The sequence below is a fragment of the Sebastes umbrosus genome, chromosome 6 (assembly GCF_015220745.1).
Source record: "Sebastes umbrosus isolate fSebUmb1 chromosome 6, fSebUmb1.pri, whole genome shotgun sequence".
NCBI classification, from domain to species: domain Eukaryota; kingdom Metazoa; phylum Chordata; class Actinopteri; order Perciformes; family Sebastidae; genus Sebastes; species Sebastes umbrosus.
Window position 1 is genome coordinate 26,173,831 of NC_051274.1, and position 26,040 is coordinate 26,199,870.

The window sequence follows — 26,040 nt, forward strand, 5'->3', positions numbered from 1 at the left end:
AAATCAATGCCGTAACCTTAACTATTCGAGATCGATGCCTAGCCTTAACAATCTCGCGAGAGTTTACCCAGTTTGCGGGCTCCCCTTCTGTTCTTCCATACCGGTCACTACAGGAAGTCAAACATTTCTTTTTCAAAATAAAGGCTCGTACAATAATTGCGGTAAATATGCAGGGGCAAGCAAATCTAATATTTGTGATATAAATATTACACAAAAATAAAAAATAAAATATGCCACAAATTAACAAAACAACGCATTACGAGAGCTCACAATTCTGTATTAATTGAAGTTTTCAAAGTAGTACTCATCCTTCCGAGTTACGTTTCTATAATAATTAATTGGTATAGTCAGCCAGCCCAGGGGTCAGCAACCTTTACTATCAAAAGAGCCATTTTAGGCAAAAAAAAGAAAAGAAATCTGTCTGGAGCCGCAAAAGATTTGAGCATTGTGATGAAGGCAACACAGTTTATAGTCTAAGTATATAGTATATAAGTCTAATGCAGTGAGGGCCAAAGAGCAAATGTACTATGGAGTATTAGGGCCACATTGAGGGAAAAACATCAGAGATTTACAGAAAAAAGTCGTAATATTATGAGAAAAAAAGTCATAATTTGACGAGAATTTTTTTTGTAATATTACGAGAATAAAGTCATAATTTGACGAGAAAAAAAGTTGTAATATTACGAGAATAAAGTCATAATTTAACAAGAAAAAAGGTCGTAATATTGTGAGATTAAAGTCATAACTTTACGAGAAAAAAATCTTAATATTACGAGAATAAAGTCATAATTTGACGAGATTTTTTTTTTTAATATTACGAGAATAAAGTCATAACTTCACGGGGGGAAAAAATAAAATAACACGTAAAATTACTACTTTATAATATCATGACTTAATTCTCATAATACTACGACTTATTTTTCTCGTAAACTTCAGACTTTATTCTCATAATATTACTACTTTTTCTCGTTAACCTATGACTTTTTTCTCGTAATATTCAGACTTTATTCTCATAATATTACTACTTTTTTCTCATAAACCTATGACTTTATTCTCATAATATTACTACCTTTTTCTCGTAAACCTATGAATTTATTCTCATAATATTACTTGTTTTTTCTCGTAAACCTATGACTTTATTCTCATAATATTATTTATTTTTTCTCGTAAACCTATGACTTTATTCTCATAATATTATTTATTTTTTCTCGTAAACCTATGACTTTATTCTCATAATATTATGACTTTATTCTCATAATATTACTACTTTTTTCCTGTAAACCTACGACTTTATTCTCGTAATATTATGACTTTATTCTCGTAATAATTACGACTTTAATCTCGTAATATTATGACTTTTTTCTCGTAATATTCAGACTTTATTCTCATAATATTACTACTATTTTCTCATAAACCTATGACTTTATTCTCATAATATTACTACCTTTTTCTCGTAAACCTATGAATTTATTCTCATAATATTACTTGTTTTTTCTCGTAAACCTATGACTTTATTCTCATAATATTATTTATTTTTTCTCGTAAACCTATGACTTTATTCTCATAATATTATTTATTTTTTCTCGTAAACCTATGACTTTATTCTCATAATATTATGACTTTATTCTCATAATATTACTACTTTTTTCCTGTAAACCTACGACTTTATTCTCGTAATATTATGACTTTATTCTCGTAATAATTACGACTTTAATCTCGTAATATTATGACTTTTTTCTCGTAATATTCAGACTTTATTCTCATAATATTACTACTTTTTTCTCATAAACCTATGACTTTATTCTCATAATATTACTACCTTTTTCTCGTAAACCTATGAATTTATTCTCATAATATTACTTGTTTTTTCTCGTAAACCTATGACTTTATTCTCATAATATTATTTATTTTTTCTCGTAAACCTATGACTTTATTCTCATAATATTATTTATTTTTTCTCGTAAACCTACGACTTTATTCTCGTAATATTATGACTTTATTCTCGTAATAATTACGACTTTAATCTCGTAATATTATGACTTTATTCTTGTAATATTATGACTTTATCCTCGTCATATTATGACTTTATTCTCGTAATAATACAACTTTTTTTCTCGTCAAATTATGACTTTATTCTCGTAATATTAAAAAAAAAAAATTCTTTAAATCTCTGATTTATGTTTTATCCTCAATTTGGCCCTAATACTCATCCACAAACCTGTATATAAAAAAAAAAACATGCTAATTTATTTTGAAATATCAAAACGGATGTGATGTATTCCTCGGTTCTCCTGACAACTGTGTGTCTAAAAACCGCCCAATAAACACCAACGAAGAAGAAAAAGAAGAAGAGTAGTAATGGATGACATGGAGACCTGGCCAGAGATAGAGAAAGTAGCCACAGAGAAGAGACGTGAGCTGGTCTTCCAGGGTCCATCTGCGGACGAGAGGATCTCCTCTAACGGAGGGCTCTGCTCTGCTCTTTACTCCCTCACACTGCTCAATTATCTGGAGGTTAGCCAGTGCCCGAGTTTGACTGAGATCCACGGCGACATCCAGAATCTGACCAACCTCCAGAGCCTCATCCTGTGCAGGAACAAGCTCTCCTCCGTCCCAGATGTCCTCGGTAAACTCAAGTCCCTGAAGGTGCTGGACCTCTCAGTCAACAACCTCAGCGTGCTACCAGAGGGAATCACTCACCTAAAGGAGCTGAAAACCCTCAATGTGAGCTGTAACAAGCTGGAGGTGCTGCCAGAGGGACTGAGTCAGTGCACCAAGCTCTCCACCCTCAGCATCTCCAAGAACCGCATCACCGGTTTCCCTGCTGACTTCTACTCCGAGAGACTGGATCTCCTCAGCACCCTGGAGGCCTCTGACAACTCCATTCAACAGCTGAGTGGAGATGTGCACAAGCTAGCTGCTCTAAAGGTGGGTTGGTTTGGACCACCAAGCACCTCAAGTCATCTTTTTAAAGTGATGATTTTCTTTAAGAAAAAGTGCTCATGTGTGGATCAAATGTACGCCGAATTCAAAAGAAGATGTCACTGTGTCTGGTGTTCATCTGAAATTATAGCTAACGAGGTTTAAAATTTGTCTAATATGCAATTCAGTACAAAAATGGTACATTTTTAAACAGAGTTTGGCGGGTAACCTCCACACAAGAGAATACTGGCACAGTTTAAATGCAGTATTCTCTTGTGTGTGTGTATATATATATATATATATATATATGTATATGTGTGTGTGTGTATATATGTATATATATTTATATGTATATATATATATATATATATATATATGTATATGTGTGTATGTGCATACACATATATACACACACACACACACACACACACACACACACACACATATATATATATATATATATATATATATATATATGTGTGTGTGTGTATATACAGTATGTTATATATATATAATATGTTATATGTAATATATATACATATATACACATATATTTTTCTGCTATATATATTGCAATATGAAAAAATACAGGAATATCATTTTGTTAGCTACATTTTGAAGTTAAATGCTTCAATGTGGTGCACTTCCAGAGCAAAATTAGCAACATTAAGATGATATCTATACCCAAAAATGAAGCCAACACATCTGGATCACCGGCTGTTGGCTGGCTGTTAGTTTAGGAAGCCCTTGATTTGATTTCTATGAGCAGAACACATATTTTAGAGGTCAATATCGCAGGAGATCATGTTCATTTAATTGCAGGATGCCAAAATCGTGATCGCGATTAATATTGGATTAATTGAGCAGCCCTACCTCACACCATGTCTTCCCAGGTGCTGGACCTCTCCAACAACAAGCTGAGTGAGATCCCCTCTGATCTGAGCGACTGCGCCAAGCTAAAGGAGATCAACTTCAAAGGCAACAAGTTGAGCGACAAACGTTTGGAGAAGATGGTCAACGGCTGCCAGACCAAGTCCATCCTCGAATACATCAGAGGAAAAGGAAAAGGGAGACAGGGAGAGGACGGAGGCGACGCGGACGGGGGTCGCAAGGCGGACAAGGGGAAAAGGCAGCAGAGGAAGAAGAAGGTGGCGGCAGACGGACAGGATGAGGTGGAGGAACTGAACAAGATGGTGGTGAGGGTTCTCCATGTTTCGGACAATCCTACGGCGCTCACCGTCACAGTGAGTGCGGAGGTGAAAGATGTTCGACCGTACTTGGTGTGCTGCGTGGTCAGAGGCATGAACCTAAAGTCTGGGAACTCTCTCAAGCGGTTCCTGGTGGCTCAGGTAAGGTCAGACCCCTTCTCAAGATGGTATACATTGGACCATTTTAATAGTGCATGACTAATAAAATAATTGTGTTTTTCTAGACAAAGCTTCATGATGACTTGTGTGGTAAAAGGACCACGGCAACCATCGCAACTCATGATGTGCAGCTTCTCAAAGCCCCCCTGACGTATGGTGTCAAACCACCCACCGAGCTGAAGGTAACGCAGATTGGTTGACACATTATTTTAAAATTTCAATCCAATTGTTGTGTAAAGCTCTCAAAAAAAAACGTCTGAATTTCCCAATGTTTGTTAGGTTGTGGCGCTGGGTCGGAAGGAGATGTCGGCCGTCGAGCTGATAAGACACCTTCAGCTGGAGGCTGACGAGCTGAGGAAGCAGAAGAAGAGGCAGAACGTCACTGGCCTCCACAAGTCAGTATGATTCTTCTGTACAACATGAGCTCTGTTTGGGGAAAATGTAAAAATCCTCGTTAGGATTGGAGTCGAGGGAGGAAAGTTTTTAAGAAGACACACAAACTGATTTTCAAAATAAAAGACAACTTATATGAAAAATCTGTATCGCTTGCAGCTGTGTTTGAACTTAGGGCTGTCGAAGTTAACGCAATAATAACACGTTAAAGCAAATTTGTTGGAACGCAACGTTGTAGCCTGCTCAGTTTAAAAGCTACAGTGAAGAAACTGGTATCATATGAAACAAGAGAACCTAAGGAATCCTTCGGTACCAACCGTGTCATACTAGCTTGTTGTGAAGGAGGTTAAATTATGCTCCAAACTTGTGCTAAATCTTGGCGAGGAAAAACTGGCATGGCCATTTAAATTTTTTTAAGCTCCATTTCTGAACAGATACAAAAAATGATTACTCATGATTAAATATTTGAATCAATTGAGAGCCCTAGTTTGAACACATGAGGGCAGTGTTAGTATGTTGAACCACAGCTTTAGTCTGATTTATTTCAACCTTCCATGTTGAATGTGCAAAGTTTAACGTATTATAAGGCATCACAAGCTTATTAAGCGCACATTTCTGCAGGTAGTTGTAATCAGTGTGTAATAATTAAAAGAAAATGCATGAAAATTAGGATTTAAAGATATTGTTGATCTATTGATCTTGAGTATGATAATAGACATGACTGATTTATAACATCATCTAAACCACTAATGTTTTTTTTCAATCTGTGGTTAATGCATCACCAAGTTTATCATAGAAAGAATATAACCTGCTGTGCATCTGTTGTTTGCTTTATCCCCCTTTTGTAATGTTGTCCTCCAACTGTTTTTTTGTTTTTTTTCACAGATATCTGCAGCTTCTGCAGGGAAAAGCAATGTATCCCTGCCTAGTGGATGCAGAGGGACATGTGATCTCATTCCCACCTATTACCAACAGTGAGAAAACCAAGGTGTGTATGTCTTATTTTCTTCCTGGTTATCATAATTGTGTTCTCCCATAAGAGAGGATTTCACATTAAATACCGTCATACGGTGGAAATTATTTTGACATAGAAAACTAATAACACATCTGACATGCCTATTGTTGCCCACAGTTTGTCCCTGTCTTCTCATGATATAATAGAATAATTACATGATCGGCTGATTGCACTTTACAGATCAAGAAGACGACCAAAGAGTTGTTCTTGGAGGTGACGAGTGCAGCCAGCCTGCAGACCTGTAAAGATGTTATGGACGCTCTGATTGTAGTAAGCTTCACTTTTCTCTCCCTCTTTTCTCTGTCATTAACGAATGAGACAAGTTTATTTTCATAGATTTGGACATTGTTTTTTTTTTTTTTGTTATAACATCATTATCTTCCTCTAAATGAGTCTGTGTCCAAGACTCAGACCTTTGTCATCGCTATTCATGTGAAAACTCAAAGACACCACCTGTGTTAGATGCTCTTGTCACTTGTAGATAATCTGGATTAATCAGTAGTTTTAAGATAACTTTATGTAGAAGATTTGTAGCGCTAGAGGAAAACTCATGGAAAGTTCAGGGTAATATTTCCTGCGGACAAGTGGCAATTTTGGCCTGACGGAGGCTCGAGAAAAAACATCACTTTTAGGTGACTAAAAATATTTGGATAAAGTTGATCATGAAGTTTCACAGGTGCCTTCATGAAAATGTGTCATCTGGACATAACATTTGAACAGAGGGACTGATATTACAACGTTTAGTCCCCATTTTTCTTCTTTTACAAACTGCTAAAACAATACATAACAATTAGTCTGTATTCAATACTGTGCAGAATTAGTAAATAGTATGGATTTGGGACATATCTTGTGTCTTTAGATCCACTGCCTCGCCCTTTCTCCACTCCTGTTTTCCTGTTTTGGGTGTGTTTGATCTTAAGTGTTTGAGTTTTCATCTCATTGTTGAATGAAATGCATCAAAGAAAACGGAGACAATCTAAGAAATTAAGTGGTTGATTTTTTTTTTTCAGTGTCTTTGCTGTAGTTTTTTATCTGTTTTTGAAATACTGTTTAAAGGTGCTAAATTAAAAACTTTGAGCATATCTTTGATTGAGGGATTGCCTCCACACGGCTCTCAACATGGCGACCAAGCTAGCAGGTAACGGTACTAACAGTGCTGACAGAGCTAACACATACACATAACTGTTGCTGGCACATCCAAGACAGAACGCATGGACTTATATTGTATGACTTATATTATATGACTTGTATTATATGACTAACATTTACCCAAAAACAGAAGTCCTTCCCTAATCTTAAAGGTGCTAAATTAAAAATTCATATCATATCTTTGATTGAGGGATTGCCTCCACACGGTTCTCAACATGGCGACGGTGAGCCGGCAGCTAGCAGCTAATGGTGCTAACAGAACGAACGCTGCTGACAGAGATAACAGTGTTAACCTGGGGGGGGGAACCAGAGGGTAGGCGTTGCGCTTCCGGGACAGCGTTATCAGTGGAAACCACCGTATGAGCGCAGTGCAGAGCGGCGGTGATTAGCTAGCCAGTGGGGCGCACACTGGGACCGGACCGGCTACGTAAACAAAGCACGGAAAAGCGTAGATTACGACACACACAGAGGGAGAGGACGCCATACTCCTCTATATCTTTACATAGCAAATAATTGCGCTCGAAGACGATAACGTTTCTCTTCCTGCTTCAGCCAGCAGGAAAAGCCAACACTAGGATCAGCAGTGATTCATGGAGAGACCTCCGTCTGGTCAGCTAACATTACTGCCAAGCAGCTGAAATATAGAGTGATATTGTGGTTTTAGCTGACGTGTGTCGCCTCACTGTTTTGAGCGATGCTCGTTCATATCTATTTAGAGCGAGCACAAGCGCGAGCCTGATGCTGACTTTCGTTGACTTAACGGCCACAGGTGTCGCTGTTAACAAGCATTTCTGATTCTTACCAACAGTCCCTTTAAGTTCATCTCATGCAACAACTAATCACATACGGGCATTTAAAGTGCATTTCCTGTTTCATCACAAGGCCTATTGAAAGAGGCTGGGACACAGGTTTTGGAGTATAACACATGCGCAGTGTAACTGGAGCTGCGGTCGCGCGTCGCAATTGGCTCAATTCCGGCGAGTGCAGATCAGATTTTACTACGCATGTATTGTACCCTGAAGATATGACATAACGCGTTGATGACGCGTGGCATCTCCTCTTTTAACCCTCTTTGTTTCATCACAGAAAATGGCAGAGTTGAACAAGTTCACGGCGGAGCATCGGGAGGAAGCGGGGTCAGACGGAGAAGCGGACGGCCCACAAGAGCCGCCCGCCAGCATCGAGTCCTCAAGCGAACTGATCGTGCAGCAGGTCCGTACAGTGGACCAGGACGGGAACCTGAAGGTCGTCTACCCGTCGAAGACCGACTTCTCCAACGACATCAGCAACCTGACTGTCATTTGGTAGTCGTCGCTGTGGATAACTTCTGATGTTTACACTCACTCACGTGCTACATGAAGTCAATTTAACAGATTAACATTGTGGGACATTAAGGCTAAGGTTTGACAACATGCAACAAAATGATATCCTATTACTTTAGGGAGCACAGGGAATCTGATCCCGTGTGATCTGAAGTGTTGCCTGTTGACGAATGTTTACATTTCTGATTAATGTACAGCTTTTTGAACCACATGTAATAATATGTTAATAAATCCTTTTTGCCGCTTCCTGAAAGCACGATCAATGCGATATCCTTATTTTTGTAGTATTCACAAACTGAAGACAAGTTGTCTGTCGGTAAAATTAATTTTGTTCAACTTACATTGACTTTAACTTGGCCTGGTCACTTGTTGTAGTCCTGGAAGATTTGTGTGACTTTATCAACTCAAAGTATTGGCATTTTCCCTTTAAGCAGCAGCAAATAATGAGACTTAATAAAATGTACTCCTGTTTTCAGTCATTTTATTTCATATGCCACACACAATGTTTACTATTTAGCTTGTACAATTACTATTAATTACCCCTTAACACATAAAATCACTTTTTAACCACATACCTTGATTTTAAAGAAAAAACACTTTGACTACTGATTTCTGTAAATTTTACATGCATTTCTTCATTATCAGGAACAGGAAAAATCTGTAAAATATGACCTCACATTTAATGTAAAATTACACTTACAATGTATGCAAATAAAAAAATACATTGTCATTATAAAACAATTTCAATTACTTGTAATTTTAAAGGTAAACTTTTATATCTGCACATATCTGTTAATCTACAGACATTCATTGTTTTATGGGAAAAAAAAGATTAAAAAAAACTTTCCTGTAAAATATTTTTTTTCATTGTGTCTGTAGGTTTGTTGTTTTTCTTTGTTCAGCCATTGTAGCTACAGATAGTATAGTTATGTTTCTGGAAGATGATTCTAAGGTTATTGTGTCATTTCTCTAGCTGATTAAAAACTGACAAATGTGTTTGATTAAATGCATGTTTATAGGTATATGATATATAGGTATATTTCTGTATGTTGTGACACAGGTTACTCTGGAGTCAACTTTTCAAGAAATAGGATCTGCAAAAGAATAGAAAATATTAAATTCAGACAAATCATTTTAGCAACTGATTGCATAACTAGGATGGCTTCAGTCATTGTAAAGTATTTTGAAACAAGTTATAAAAAAGTCATAGTATAGAATATTGAAAAAACTATGACTTATGACTATTTTCAAAATACTATACTATGACTTTTTTTACTTTTTTCAACAAACTATACTATGACTCTTTCGACGTACTGTGACAATTTTCAATATACTATACTATGATTTTTTGACTTTTCGACATACTGTACTATGACTCTTCCGATTTACTATGACAATTTTCGACATACTACATTATGATTTCTATGATTAGTTTTGACATACTATACTATGACTTTTTTCAACATACTATGACTTTTTTATGACTATTTTCGACATACTATACAACATTTTTTTACGTTTTTCAACATACTATAGTTTGACTTTTTTTTCTTTATATTTTTCGATATACTATACTATGATTTTTTTACTTTTCAACATACTATACTATGACTTTTTTTTTACTTTTTTCAACACACTATACTATGACTCTTTTTCCCATTTAGTATGACAATTTTCGACATACTATACTATGATTTCTATGACTATTTTCAACATATCTATGATTTTCAACTTTTTTAACATACGATACTATGACTTTTTGACGTAGTATGACTATTTTCAACATACTATACAACATTTTTTTTTACGTTTTTCAACATACTAGTGTGACTTTTCTTCAACGTACTATGACTTTTTTATGACTTTTTTTGAAATATTATATTATGATTTGTTTTTTGTTTTTCAACATACTATACCATGACTTTTTTCAACGTACTATACTATGACTTTTATGACTTTTTTCAACGTACTATACTATGACTATTTTCGACATATCAACCAAATGGGCCTTTAAGATACTTACATTCACAAATGTAAGCCACCTCCAGGTACTTGTAAATGCCTCCACAGGGGTCTCCTCCCAATTTTGAGTTTCCCACCTCGATGGCACAGCTGTTCTTCCCATTACAGCTGTGGATGCAGAGTGACGAATGAAAACAGGCTTGAATACACCTTGGAGCATATGAAATCTGGTCTGCATTATAGAGGTGGTAATTTTTTATATACATGGTATAAAATCAAGGCCTTTCCATCAGCAAGGACAATCTCCACCCATGCATGCATACGGTAAATGCATCGGTAAAAATAACAGCTACGACACACAAGGTCTGTGTGTGTCGTAGCTGTTATTTTTACCAATCGCATTTCCTTCTTAGTGCAGTACAACATACAATGTGAACTAAGCTACCACAGTGCTTCACCAGTCTGCATGCCCTACACACACACACCATACTGTATGTCCATGTGATTTTTCCTACATAATGTGTGGTTTGCTCTTGGCCTTTTTGATGTCCTTTGTGCATGTGAAATGCTTCCCTTCTTTGATCTCTTTCTTTCACAATTTCACTTTCTTTCTAAATGAAGCCTTTCAAGAATACCACTTTATTTAGACATATCTATCTGTGCCAATAGGAAATAGTTTCTTGAAGTCTTGATTTATTCCTTATATTTAGCAAAAGGTGTGCAGCTGTACCTTTTAGAAACAGGGCCAGTGACTGAGCGTGCGCAGTTGATTTTTTGAATCTGAGAACTGGGCAGTTTGTACGTGCAGGTGGTCTGGTCAGTGCGTCCATAGTGAGCACCGTACACAGATATAATCTGTCCTTCAGCTGTCAAAAAGAGGAGGAACAATTGTCAAGGTGGAGAAGACAGAAATGTAGTTAAGATTTAGAGAGTAATGTAATTATGTTTAATGCAAAAAAAAAAGAAATATATATATTACCACACTGGAGGTTTGCCACAGAGCCCTCACATGTAGAAAAGTGAACTGTCAAAGTAACATGAATAAATCACATTAGACATCACACGATAAAACTTGCAGGGTTTTTTTTTCACTCTTAGTTTCATGCAGACATGTGACTGACTTGCTGGGAAGCAGGCGAAGATGGTTTCCAGGTACTTGTAGATGCCACGGCAGGGATCAGGGTTGCGCACAACGTTTATGTTTAGATCACACTCCTTCTTGCCATCACACCTGGAGGAAACACATTAACAGTGTGTATTCAACACAAAGTAAAAGCACACTGAAACTAAAATAAATACTGTAGTAGCTTTGCCAGAGACGTTACTATTTAATCCTCATACTTTAGGTGAAATATATAGTGTTAGAAGTAGACTTGAGTATGTGAGATTTCATTTTTAATATAGAGTATAAAGTCATTGTTCATTTGTATTTGATGACCCTTAGAAAATATTGTGGGCTGGGGATTGTATGCATCTATCGATTTGACTCTGGTCATTTTGGTCTTTTGGTCAGTTTTACAAAGAATGCTCAAGAATCCAGATACAATGCCGTCAGAGTGTAGCCTTCAATGAAACTTTAAGAATATGTGTCCAGGTGTTGAAGAGTTAACACAGAATGAAAGGAGGTTAGTTGAGATTATCTACTTCATTCAGTTGTTTAACCCATTTGTGCCCAGAGACTATTTAGTTTGATAGGAAAAATGACACATTTGTTCTGATCGGTCAAAATCTTTGGTTTTGGTGCGGAAATACTTTGATAGATCATATGAAAAAAACATTTTTTTATTAATAGCCAAAGTCAGGAATTTTGTAAAATGAGGACAACATTGTGTTTATTAAATGTTTTCCATACGAAATTTTTTTTTTTACACTGCATATGTGTGGATATCTTTGAACTTGTTATGAGTTCATAAATACCAAATACTTGGTTCTGATCCTTATAGTTTCTGATATACAGACATTTTCTTATCATACTATTTTTAGTCTTTGGGCACATGGGACTACTGTTTTTTCCTAAAATATAATCTATTGCATTTTTCCACATTTGTGCTTATAGACAAGCCCAGAGAACACTTCCACCAAAGGAAATTAAAAATTTCAGTTGCGGGCACAAATGGGTTTAAGAACTTTATGGTTTTTATTTCTACCTGTATGCAACTGAGATCTGTGCTGCACATAGTAGCATTAGTAACTAAGTATAGTGGAGATCTGCTGTCGTTGGTAGGGTGCATGCTTTTTCTATTATAGCTCCATCGACGTACTACATTTGAGTGACACAGTTTTCAAAAGTCAGTGACATTGAATCCTTAACCAAACTAGGAGAGTCATTGCCAGCAGTATAGCCCCATTTAGAATACATGCAATTAAAAAACTGTATTTTTATTTTATTATTGTACATGTAATGTGTACCTGCTCTTGAGGACGTTCACTGTGCCAGCTTGAGAGCACTTTGTATTGGCCAGCTGTCTCCGAGGTCTTCTCACACTGCAGGTCATATTGTCTTTACGTCCATACTCTGCCGCCTGCACTCTGATCACTCCGTGACCTGCTACACACCAAGGGAGAAGTTAAGAAACAAGTTCATTGTATTTGTTTGTGTGGGAATAAAATACTCTCACAGTGGACACAAAGACTCAGTCGTACCACAGGTCAGGTGATGGACGTTTCTCAGGCTGCCACAGGTGACAACTCTCTCTTTGGAAGCAACTGAAAAAAACAGATATGACAGCATAAGTTGAAGTGTGTTCAAGCCACATAGTGTATGCAGAAAATAAATGCCAGCATCATCATTATCACATTCGCTCAGATATTTTACCTGCTGCCATGAGCGAACATACTGCTGCCAGCACTGGAAAAGAAACATCACTGTCAAACTGTGTCAGCCAAACATAAGCAAACATTTCCACTTGTACTTGAATTTTCTACATTTTTGCATTCTCCGTTCACCATGGAGGCAAGTGAGGAAAAACTCTTTTTTTTTTATCTCGTTAAAAAAGTCAAATAGCAAAAGTCTCTTTATGTAATGCATAAATCATTAGCTAAGTACAATAAGTTAAAGAAAACTTACAACTATACTTCCAGTAAAAACAAAAAAAAATAGTATTTTACTGAGAATATACTTTAAAGTGAGCTTTCATAAACTAAAAAGTAGGATACAAGTTTATAACTAGTAAACTAACAGCATTAGTTCACATGTAGTATTGTTCACTTCATAATATAGTTGCAGTACAAAATACAACTTAGATGTAAACTAGTTGTGTACTCAAAGATTAATATTCTTACACTTAAAAGTATACTTTTATAAACTAAAAAGTGGGCCAATTTAGTCCCATGAAGTATTGAAGTAGTACACTTAAAAGTATAAACTGATATTAGTATACTTACTAAATAAAGTATACTTGGAAAATATACTTGAACTTAATTTTACTTCATAAAAGAAACTTGAAGTATACTACTTTTTCGTAAGGGATATTGCCTTAACTTTGGACTCCTGCCTAGTTTGCCTACTCGCAGCCTGGTTATGTTTGCCTTCCTTTGTTTGCCCGTCTGGTTTCAGTAAAGATTATTACTAGAGATTAGTACTAGAGATGCACCGATACTGATACCGGATTGGATGGGATATCGGGCCGATACTGACTCAAATAGTTGGATCGGGCATTGGTGACAATCAGGGTTGGAAATTAACTTTTTTGTCCAATTGCCGCTCAATAGATTATCATTTTCTTTTTTGGCTGGTGAGTGAAGCAAATCTAGCAGCTACTTGCATATTTTACCAGCATTCGGCTGGTGGCTGCTGCCAATTTCCAACCCTGGTGACAATGGGGCCGATCTAATAAATTCAGTTCTATGTTTATATACGATATATATATTATATACTGGAATTTTAATTCCTGTTTAAGTTTTGACCAATTTGTTGCTGCATTAAAAAAGGTTTACGCTTGAATTGTAATTTCTGTTAATTTTGAAGATTTTTCAAAAATAATTGTAATGATAAATAATTCAGTAAATGTATTTCTATGTATTTATTTGTTACATTTTGTTTTATAAAGTTATAGGAAAAAAATGTTTAAGTCAAGCTTGATGTTACCTTGTACATAAAATAATGATCCCAGTCTCTTCCAAACAGTGAGGCATACATCTTATTAATCAAACACTGGTATCGGATCGGTACTCTGTATCGGCCGATACCCAAAGCCCAGGTATTGCTATCAGTATCGGGACTGTAAAGCCGGATAAATGCATCCTAAATTAGTATCTGCTGGGTCTTTGAGTCCTGCTTTTGGGTTCAGACATGTGTTCACTAAATTGTTACACACTGTCTGGAACAATCTTCCCTCAATGACTAAACTGAGTAAATCATTTTCTTAACTTAACGGAAAAAACACAAAAGATGAGTCAGAGTCCTCTAAACTGATTAACATACAAGTAGCTAAAATTGATGAGAAGATGCTATTAAGTCTGGTCTTTTTTATGCGATGCATAACCCTTAAACTGTACAAGCTGAAGATCCTCTCCATCTCAAAGCTAATCAGATATCTCAGAATCACTCCCCTTACTACAGTAATAAGGTTAGAGGAGGAGGGCTGACTAAAAAGATTTACAAACTGTGATATCAGATGTTCACAAATGCAATCACAGAAATGTTGGAAGGGTAAAAAAGACACTGCTTAACAAAACGTGGTTACCAACTGGTAATGAAAAACGTACTCACAAAAGAGAAAATACAGCATCTAATTGAGCAGGTTTAAACTTGTTATTATGGCAAATAAACTGAAATCTCTGCTCCTAATTTTACACAAACCCACATAATTATTGTAGTCAGTTGTGTACTCACAAAGTGTGGTGCTGAGTCTGAAGCAAGGCATGGTTTCAGAAGATAGATGCGGTCTGAGGTGAGCAGTGGGTTGATTGATGGCTGAGACACCTGTATTCATCTGCCAGGTGAAGAGTTCTCTTCACCTTTTATACAAAACCATAGCATGACCTTGTGCAATTGGCTCCTATCCAGCTCTGGCAAAAAATGTGAACACGCAACTAAAACAAGAATGTATTCTTTAGAAAGGTTGTAACACGGATATAAGAAGACAAAGGACCACAAGCATGAGCAAAAGATTTCTCAAAATGCCGACTCCCATTACAGGAAGGTCACATGGAAATACCCATCTGTTTTGTTTAGCTCTCATTTTACTTGTTGTGTGGTGATTAAGTCAGAGATGTTTTTTCCAGCCTGACAACAAAGACACTAATTCCCGTCTCGGTCACATCCTCAGACGTCCCTCTGACATTTCACACATGTTCTTCCTTGAAGGAGAGCACATTGTTGTTGAGATGTAAACAGCATGAGTAGTTTAATGGTTAGGTTCGGTTAGGTTAGGTCACATGCCTGTGTGATTATTAAGTCTTTTTAATGCCTCTACATTCCTCACTGCACCGTATGACATAATAACATATCTATTCAATTACTTATATTAGAAGGACCAGTTTTGAATAACAGTGAAGTAGAGCTGCAACAATTAGTTGTCAACTATTAAATTAAATGCCAACTATTTTGATAATGGGTTTATTTAAAAAAATAAAATAAAACAAGAAGTCTAAATTCTGTGATCCCAGCTTCTTAAATGTGAATATTTTCTAGTTTCTTTCCTCCTCTCTGACGGTAAACTGAATATCTTTGACATTTGAGGACGTCGTCTTGGCCTTTTTTACTTCATTTTTCACCATTTTATAGACCGAACAACTAATCGATTAATCGAGAAAATTATTAACAGATTAATCGACAATGAAAATAATCGTTAGCTGCAGCCCTACGGTGAAGTGCCAAGGGGCTAGACTTGTGCTAAACAAGACATAACTAATGAATGGGCTAATTAATCTACTAATAAAATTAGAATTTATCTCTATCAAACAATGTAAACACCCATAAACTTATGTTCACAGGTTATTTAAATAAAGACACAATGATATTGCTTTTAATAGTAAAACTGGGAAAAAAAAGTTCGGAAACTTGTGTTTGATGGATTATTTCTCTGTTGTTACAACGCTAATTGGCATTGTATTTTACATCGTTGGAAAGCCTGTTTATTTACCTTCACAATGATGTCCAACTTGTAAGGATCATGCATTTGTGGGATGAGCAGCACAGCTGATTATGTGGGGAGCGCCCAAGAAAAATTTGCCAAAATGCTCCTTCAATGGTAAACCGTGTATACTCCTGTTGGTGTTGACTCTTGTTTTGAGTTGTTTGGTGGATTGGATGATTGAACTCTCTATCAGTAACAAGGAACAAACAAGACATATTGGCAATTTTACACTTTATTCATTTAATACAATATGTCAGGAGCCTCATTAGCGGGTGGAAGATCCATACGCAGCCACAACAGCCTGGCACCTCCTCCTCATGCTGGTCACCAACCTGGTCACACGTTGCTGTGGGATGGCGTTCCATTCCTCAACCAGGATTCGTTGCAGGTCAGCCAACGAGTTTGTGTTGGTCACTCTAACACTTACAGCACGCCCAAGCTGATCTCACAAGTGTTCAGTTGGGTTGAGGTCTGGACTCTTGGCAGGCCGTTCCATTCTCTCTACTCCCACATTGTGGAGGTAGTCTGTGATAACCCTGGCTCTGTGGGGGCGAGCGTTGTCATCTTGGAGGATGAAGTTAGGTCCCAGATTGTGGAGATATGGGATCGCCACTGGCTGCAGAATCTCATCCGATATCTCACTGCATTGAGATGGCCTTCAATGATGACAAGCCTTGTTTTTCCAGTGAGGGAGATGCCGCCCCACACCATGACACTTCCCCCACCAAAAGCTGTTACTCCATCGGTGCAACAATCAGCATAGCGTTCTCCGCGTCGTCTCCATACTTTGACCTGCCATCCAACTTTGGCAGACAGAACCTGGACTCATCACTGAACATGACATTCCCCCACATGTTCAGGTTTCATTGTCTGTGTTGTTGACACCAGCGCAAACGGGCCTGAAAGTGAAGGGCAGTCATTGCAGGCTTCCTGGTAGCCTTATGAGAATACACGGTTTACCATTGGCAGAGCATTTTGCCAAATTTTTCTTGGGCACTCCCCACATAATCAGCTGTGCTGCTCATCCCACAAATGCATGATCCTTACAAGTTGGACATCATTGCGAAGGTAAATAAACAGGCTTTCCAACCATGTAAAATACAATGACCATTAGCATTGTAACAACAGAGAAATAATCCACCAAACACAAGTTTCCGAACTTTGTTTTTCCAGTATATATATATATATATATATATATATATATATAAATGATCAAAGGGCTGGATTGAGGTCATTAAAGGCCCAGATTTAGCCCATGGGCCTCCTGTTGAACAGGCCATACAGTTTTGCTCAGAGTGTTCATCTTTTAGTCTAAACAGGTTTTCAAGTTGCTTTTATTTTACAATAAATGAATCCAGGTTCCTGCAAACTGACGTACTGATGAGTGTTTGTATTGTTAATTGTATCTGCGGACTTCCTCGAACAATCTGAAGCACCTATTGTTTGCACATTTTTTGTCTCTAGACTTCCTGGTAGACACAGAAAACATCAGACTCTGTAGTGGAGTTGGTTTTACCACATTTCTTTAGATTTGTAAAGATTGTAAGATTTTGGCAAACCTAATCACAAACTGACAAGACATCTGCTGCTGATTTAACATGTTTTAATTAATACATGATTATTGTGATCTTATTGTGGTTTCAGGATGTTTACTTGGTATCCTCTTGAATGGTCGTAGGATCTGGAAAAAAAAACAGGTAAAAGATAAATACTTAAGTGACTGGTTGTGCAAAACTGCATTTTACACTTCATCATCACAGCACAATGTTCCTAAAATCAAGAACGAATCTAATCGCACTAAGAACAGAATACTTTTGGATTAATACAGCCTGAATTTTCTGATTTTTATCGCTGCAAAGATAGTTGTTTAAGCAGTTATTTCCCACCATCTCGATGTTGTAAGTATGGAACTCAGTAGGATGCATTGTGCTAAAGAGAAAACTATCTTATCCTAGACAGGAGCCTTAATCCTGCAGTAGCCTGAATGTTTTTGGTTCATTGGGCAAGAATTCATTGGGCAAGAATTCCTTTCAGCTTATTGTAACCCAAGTGTTCTGAGAGATAACTAGACTTCTGCACCTCCTCATGGCTCTGTTTTCAGGCTTTAAAAAATGTAGCCTGTGATGGGAGACTTTGATCACAGGTAATTTCATTGAGAGAGAGCGTTCCTATTGGCTGTTCATTCAACGGAGGCAGTTGTCAGTCACTAGCAAACTCTGATCAAACACTAAACTAGGCAGCGCTGACAAATATGAATCAATATTCTGTTACTGTAATGTCTATTTCTCGCCTTAAATGTTTTCAGAAGTATCTTGTAGTGTACTGTTTAGCTGTAACGTGAGAAAGTTTGCTCCGGCTGGTGGGCGGTGCTTGGTATTTCCTCAACAGATCTCAACATGGCTTCCGGGTCACAAACTTTATAATTTTACAGCTAAACAGTACACTACAAGATGTGTTTCTGGAAACATTTGAGGAGAAAAATAGGCATTACAGTAACGGAATATTGATTCATATTTGATCAAAAGTGCCAACTGCCCTTCGAGCTACTTACATTCACAGACGTAAGCAATCTCCAGGTACTTGAAAGTGCCGGGACAGGGGTCTCCAAACACTGAGTTGCTTGCGCTGAAACTACAGCTGTTTTTCCCACCGCAGCTGTGGAGACAGAGTGACATGAGTTGATCATAAATTTGCAGCTATCACTCTACTGCAGTTATAAAGTTAAATACACCATGATTTTGATTTCCATAGCCTTCAACCTGAAGAACAAAGAGTGGGCAACTGCACCTGTCAGAAACGCTGCTGGTGGGGTTTGAGCAGTCGACCTTTAGAAATTGAGAGGCAGGCCGTTTGTAGATGCATGTGGTCTGGTCGCGGCGTCCATAATCAGCACCAAAGACAGATATAACCTGTCCGACATCTGGCAAGAAGAGGAGGAAGAGTTGGAAGCAAAGAGGGAAAAAAATGTAGCTTTCAGAATACAAAGTGACATTAAGTGCTGAAGTGACAATAAAGCTCATGTGTTTTTTCATCTTAATGCACACAAAGAAGAGATCTTACCACAGTGCAGGTGGGCCAAAGAGTGCTCACATGTTACAAGGTGAACTGTCAAAATAACCACATTAAACATGTGTTATTAACACCAAGTCGATGCATTTTGTGTCAAAAGTCACACTAATAAAACAGAACTTACTGCTCAGTGCATCCGAAAAGATACAGTATATACTACTGATTATTCACACAAAAGTATGTTGAACGATAATACACATATTTCGGACGAAGCTATTCACATACACTGGAACAGAAAATGGGTCAAATTTGTTTGCGTTTTAAACTGTGAAATGGTCAAAATATTGTGTATTTGTGACATCACAAAATCACAGAAATCCTGACAGCTTGTTTCAAAGGCACAGTTTCTGAATACGTGTACAGTGTTTATTTCTCCGTGAATTGAGCGTTTCGATACTTTCACAGTATTTATATAGCATTTAAACCTGTTTTAAAATAATAAAAAAAAAACATGAAAATCTCACTTTTTACAATATGGCACCTTTAAAACATTGACAAGTGGAAATAAGTAAAAGAAAAATCACTGGAAACTCAATTTCTTTTCTTTTTTTGGAGTCAGCGATTCTACAGAGAGATTGTTGATGTTTGAACTCAACACCCCTCTCCAGATTTACCGTCTCGCTCCCACTGCCTTTCTCTTTATACATTAATGGGCCTTTCCCCTGTCAAAAAGTGTATTGGATCATAAACGTGACTGCACCTTTAACACCCAATACATGTTTTGTTAGCAGTGAGGTACATAATGTCCCAGCAATGCAACAAGCCATGCATATAGTATATGTACATACATTTCCTGCGTGTTTGAAAACCTTTAGAAATACTGGCAACAAAAAACATAAAAAATATCAGCCTGTAAATAAAGCAAGTAAAAACCAAGCAAAATCAGTTAAGTTTCATGCAGACATGTGACTGACTTGCTGGCAGGCAGTTGTACTTGGTCTGGAGATATTTAAAGGTGCCGACGCAGGGATCAGTTGCTCCGAAGACATCCCGGTTTATTTCACACACCCTTTTTCCATCACACCTACGGAGTGAACATAAATCAAACAGATTCACAACAATGCATGCAGGACACCTTCCTCATTCTGCGATGAATTAGTCACTGTTTCTATGAGGAAGCTGAAGAAAACACTCAATGTTATGGCACCTATTGTGTTTTAGATCCTGTGAAGGTTAAGCACTGGATATGAAAGCAATTAATGGCACTGTAGCGGCTTGTAATTTTTAATTGTAATACAATGTTTGTATTGTTTTTGTTGTCTGATTGAATGTTTTTTATTAGAAGTCTTTTAGTTGCCACAATAGTCTACATGCAATAAAAACAGTGCTTGTGTCCGAAATTCCATACTAACATGCTATTTAGTACGCTAAAACAGTATGAGAGATTCTTCAATAAGCCAATATGTTTCAATATGAAACCAATAGTACGCAAATTTAAAACTATTTCTGGTGAAATATTACATCCCACAATGCAATTAGGCTAGTGGGAAGACACCCAAAATCTTGAGATACCCCTACTGGAGCTAGAACAAAGCACAACACTGTTTTTCATATTCTCTTAGGTCTCCTACATACAAAATTGATTCCTGTATAAAAATATTTTACTGCAAAAGTGTTTCAATTGACAGATATTGTGACACACCCCATAAGTAAAAGAAGTGGAAATAAAGCCAGGCCGAATAGGAGATGATACACTCAAACTCATGTAATTTCATAATGCAATAAAGCTCTGATTGATCCCAAATTTGGTGCGATAGTGAGCAGGGGGTTCCTCTACATGTGTGAGGAAACAGAATGTGAGTATATTGATGCATTGAGGAAATACAGTGCTACAAACACAGAGTACAATAAGCTCAAATATCAAGATCTATGATGAATGTATTTATTTACTTTTAAGCAGCTTTGGCTGGGATTGTCTCAGCATCACCAATCACAGTTTGCGCTGAATGTTCCCGGCTGTGCTGAATCCAGCATTATGTTATGTAACTGTAGCAGGTATCTTCCACGAAGAGGCGCGGTTCAAGTCATGTGACATACATACGTTATTACGGGAAAAGCAAATGTTCTTAACTACAGGAAGTGCAGCGGGAGTACAGCTGCATTATGCAAGCTATGCAAGCTATGCAATACACCTTGCACAGTTATTTGCTCGTCGTATCAACAAGTGAGATCAAATCAATGTACTTGTTTAGCTTGTATACTCTGCAAGCATAGTTGCCTTATCTACTCCCAACCTTCAAGCCCTCACTGACACTGCCATCACACGCAAAGCTCTCACCATAGCATATGACTCCAGCAACGCCCCTGAACTCACGCCTCACTGTACTCCCCTCTGGCCGCAGACACAGATCTCTGATCTGTAAAAAAAAAAAAGCTCCAAGCCCTCTGTCATCGCTGTAGCAATAACACTCAATGAACTCATGTTCTTGTGACGTGTGACTGTATTGTGTTCCTTATGGCCGTGTTTTTCTTTTGTGATTCATGTTCTTTAAGGTGTGTAAAGGCTGTGGAAACATATTTCCTCTAACGGAGGACAATACATTATTTATCTAACCACTGTCCACATGCACTCTGGACATGGCTCAAGGGAAAGATTTGTCCCAATCTGTTAATATTTTACAGAAACTTACAGTTCAATTCTGTGATTGCCTGCCTGCAAAATCATTTTGGACACATGAGGTTGCCACGGCTGCTTACCATGGTTACACGTCTCTGTCCGGCAAGGAGGCTTTCAGGAAGTGACGACGTAAATTACTGCTCAGTGCCTCCGAAAAGATACATACTACTGTTTATTTACACAAAAGAGTGTTGATCGATAGTACACATATTGAGTATGTAGTGCATGGTATGTGATTTAGGATGCACTAAGTGTATTTAATTGTACATGTAATGTGTACCTTGTCTTGACGGCGCTCAGTGCTCCCTCGAGAGAGCACTGTGTGTTGGCAAGCTGCCCCGGAGGTCTTCCCGCGCCGCAGGTCAGACTGTCTGCACGTCCGTACAGCACTTCCTCCACAATGACCACTCCGGAATCTGTTACACAGAAAAGACGGAAAGAAATTAGAAAATTAGTAAAATCAGTACCGTTTTTGTCTGCTTGTGTGGTATCCCTTACAAAAAAAGTAGTATACTTTAAGTTTATTGTATGAAGTAAAATTACGTTCAAGTATATTTACTAAGTATACTTTATGTAGTAAGTATACTAATATCAGTTTATACTTTTAAGTGTACTACTTCAATATTTCTTGGGACTAAATTGGCCCATTTTTTAGTTAATAAAAGTATACTTTTAAGTGTACTTTAACTGTAAGAATATTAATCTTTGAGTACACAACTAGTTTACATCTAGGTTGTATTTTGTACTGCAACTATATTATGAAGTGAACTATACTACACGTGAACTAATGCTGTTAGTTTACTAGTTATATACTTGTAGCCCACTTTTTAGTTTATGAAAGTTCATTTTAAAGTATACTCTCAGTAAACTACAATTTTTATTAGTTTTAATTGCAAGTATAGCTGTAAGTTTTCTTTAACTTATAGTACTTAGCCAATGATTTATGCATTACATAAAGAGACTTTTGCTTTTTGACTTGATATTTTATGATGAGATAAAAGAAAAAAAAAAGTTTTTCTCACATGCCTCCATGGTGAACGGAGAATGCAAAAACGTAGAAAATCCTTGGAAAATTTAAAGTAAATTAATATCAAAACACACGTTAAATATACTTTAACTTTTTTGTATACTTGTCAGTATAAGCCAAGTTTACTGACAAGTATAATTTTGTTAAGTATATCTGATAATTTTATAAAAAGTAAACTGAAAGTATAGTCTATTATTTTAAGTTTAAAAGAAGTATACTAATAGCACACTTGAATAAACTTATTTTTGGTAAGGGATATAGGGTATATGACAATTGTTATTTTTAGTATACACTTTATTTTGTATCTTTATAGATACCCCCATTTAATTGATTTCCTATTTGTTAAAGGCACGAGAGCAACTGTGAGTACGCTATATACAGTAAGCTGTGATCTTGCTGTGTTCTTCAGTTTGTCGTTGACATCAGAAAAGCCACTGAAGTCCAGCTGATAATTTCTTGTATTTTTATTTATTCTTGCAGAATTAAATATGTCTATCCTGAGTCCGGTGTGATTCGAGGGTGCAACACTGCAACATGTTCCCTCCTAGCGTACATATCAAAATGTTTCCTTCATAATCCAGAAAAGATTCAACACCCGAAAACTTTTTTTATACCTTAACACTGGTTGAGTCAGATGATAAAGGTAAAAAAAAAGAAAAAAGAAATGATCCAACCAGATCTTTAGTGCTGCCAAAATAAATATAAGCACTATTGTGGACAGAAAGTTTTAGGAAATAGAGGCATACCACAGCTCAGGCGATGGACAGTTCTGGGTTCACAGGTGGTAGTTGTCTCTATGGCAACGCCTACAAACAGATATGGAAGTATTAGTTTAACATAAAGGCATAAAAATGTATTCAAGCATCCTCACACCATACACACAGATATTTACCTGGACGTACAAGCAGACAGGTCGCTGCCAGCACTGAAAAAGAAACATTAAATGGACAGTATATTTATATACTGTGTCTTACCTAAAATAACTAAGAGATATCATTTTGATTATTTATCATTATGGTCATCAGTATACTCACAGAGTGTGGTGCTGAGGCGAAGCATGGTTTTGCAGGACCCAGTGGTACCAGTGAGACTGATGGTGGGTCCAGACACACTCAGTATTTATTCATGTTGATCAAGGCTACAGCCTACGTCTATCCTGCAAAACAAACATGAACCTGACTCCAGTGGCTCCGATTCAACTGGCTGCAATTTCCAAAATGAGAATAACATGACGGCAGACATCCAGTCTCAGAGCAAGATTGAGGGGAGCAGCAGTCTGAGAAAATATTGGCTATTCTACTTTCTCTTAGGCATTTGGAATAACATTAACACAATACATTGAATGCTTTATTGTAATGATTGCCATATTCTGGTTATACTTGTGTGTATGTGTTATATGGAGTTGACAAAGCTAAATGTTTAACAATAACTATTCTATCTGGCCACTTTTTGTGCACAGAGCACAAGCCTGTCTCCTAAAAAATGGCATACATGTTGTACTACATGGTCATGTTTTGGACGAAATGTGATTGGTACATTCTTTCCAGTTCTTTGACACCGGAGAACAGAGTTTGCATCCTGTGTCCAGTTTGTGGTTGGGTTTAGGCTACAAAAACACTACATTCAAGAAAAGAATTGTGATTTTGGTTAAATATAGGACTATTTTCCTACCATGACAAGTCAAAATGAGGTGAAAACGACCCATCAGTAAGTACTGTATGTTAATAAAAATGTATTCATATTGCACTTCAAAACAAACTATGCTAGAGGTGCTTTCAACTGCAAGAGAAACAAGAATACAGTCTGTTACAATTGTTGGGATGTGAGGATACAAATCCCTGGATAAGAAGAGGCAATGTGTGGCAATGTTATTAAAGCTAGGGTTGGTAATCTAAAGAAACTAGCAAGAGAACGCCAGATATTAAAAATTATCCAACTGGCAAACCCAGCCCATGTGTTGCCAACTCTTTTCTAATTAAAGTAGCTGGCAGCACGAGCTCCACAAGCCCCTAAAACTAGTTTCTGTCCCTTCAGGCCTTCCTCTAAAGCAGGTATGGGCAAACTACGGCCCGCGGGCCGTATAAGGCCGGTTGGGTTTTTTAATCCGGCCCGTCGAATATTGGTACAAAATTGTCCAAATTATAGTAAAGACCGCATTCATTTTGCCTTTTTCCTGCAATACCCGGTGTTTCAGTTGATCCCACTCCCCAGTACGAACACTCTAATAGCCCTTATTTAAAAAATTAAGATCTATTTCGACCTCACTCTGACCGTCACCACGGTCTTCAGCTTGAATGAATAAATCCTTCTTCCTATCTTTGCGTCCACTGTGTGTTATAGTTCACCCGGTAGAGCAGGCGCTCATACCGCGAGCAGGCAGAGGAGGAGGGTAAAGCGGCTACACACGAACGCGCATATGCAAGCGCGCATGTGTGACGACCCGCTACATTTATGCGCGTACAAAGTTACAAATAGTCCCTTTAAATATAGTCGTTCTCCAGAGATGTCCTGGCCTACACATCATATTCTACAGGCTTAAGAAAACATCTTTGTTTGGTACAGATTCCCGCAAAAAATCCCACCATAATCATTTTAATATGTTTTTCAACGAAAATGAGAATAATGTAAAAATGATCATTTGCTCTAATATCACCAATCATATAACAATTGCAATATCAGTCAATATAATTGCAATTAGATAGTTTTTCAAAATTGTGCAGCCATATAGTGAATATCAACATCGATACAGGGTTCTTCCCCTGGATCAATGTTGGTTTTAGAGCAGGATCTGTGCTTCAGAAGGACTGAAATAGACAAAGGCTAGCATTATTTAAACAAATTACATGTTCTTAAGAGTGTGCAGTGCCCTTCGGCGCTAAAAGGTTTGACTGTTAGACAGAATATAAATTAAAGCTGCAAGCAGCATCGAACGGGCCCTCGCCCCTTTGCTTTTTGTTGTACATCTGAACACTTTGTTCAAACTCTGAATAAGCTGAACCTGTTTGTCCTCTGAGTACCCACACTGGTGTTTTCATTATTCTGGCTGATTATAGGTTGAAGGTGGAATTCAGCAAATCTCCATCGACCAACACGAATGATAAGAATGCCCAAACAGGT

General features: G+C 37.3%; 2 protein-coding genes across 2 annotated transcripts; one reads left to right on the plus strand and one right to left on the minus strand.

Moving 5' to 3' along the window:
- The first annotated feature begins 2,287 nt into the window (after positions 1–2,287).
- On the plus strand, positions 2,288–8,431 carry lrrc47 (leucine rich repeat containing 47). The gene is made up of 7 exons (XM_037772194.1): positions 2,288–2,928; positions 3,816–4,271; positions 4,355–4,471; positions 4,569–4,684; positions 5,568–5,670; positions 5,878–5,967; positions 7,933–8,431. The coding sequence occupies exons 1-7, from the start codon at positions 2,359–2,361 to the stop codon at positions 8,152–8,154; spliced, it is 1,674 nt and encodes a 557-aa protein (XP_037628122.1). The 5' UTR covers positions 2,288–2,358; the 3' UTR covers positions 8,155–8,431.
- Positions 8,432–8,635: 204 nt separating this feature from the next.
- LOC119489194 (rhamnose-binding lectin-like) lies at positions 8,636–24,082 on the minus strand. The gene is made up of 18 exons (XM_037771358.1): positions 23,958–24,082; positions 23,816–23,848; positions 23,670–23,729; positions 22,177–22,312; positions 20,194–20,303; positions 19,271–19,315; positions 18,998–19,130; positions 18,762–18,865; positions 17,864–17,891; positions 14,965–15,083; positions 12,946–12,978; positions 12,774–12,836; positions 12,540–12,675; positions 11,252–11,361; positions 11,110–11,154; positions 10,861–10,996; positions 10,192–10,298; positions 8,636–9,262 (listed from the first exon to the last, which is right to left on the minus strand). Exons 1-18 carry the CDS (start codon positions 23,980–23,982, stop codon positions 9,249–9,251), a joined length of 1,437 nt encoding a protein of 478 aa, XP_037627286.1. The 5' UTR covers positions 23,983–24,082; the 3' UTR covers positions 8,636–9,248.
- Between the last annotated feature and the right edge of the window lie 1,958 nt (positions 24,083–26,040).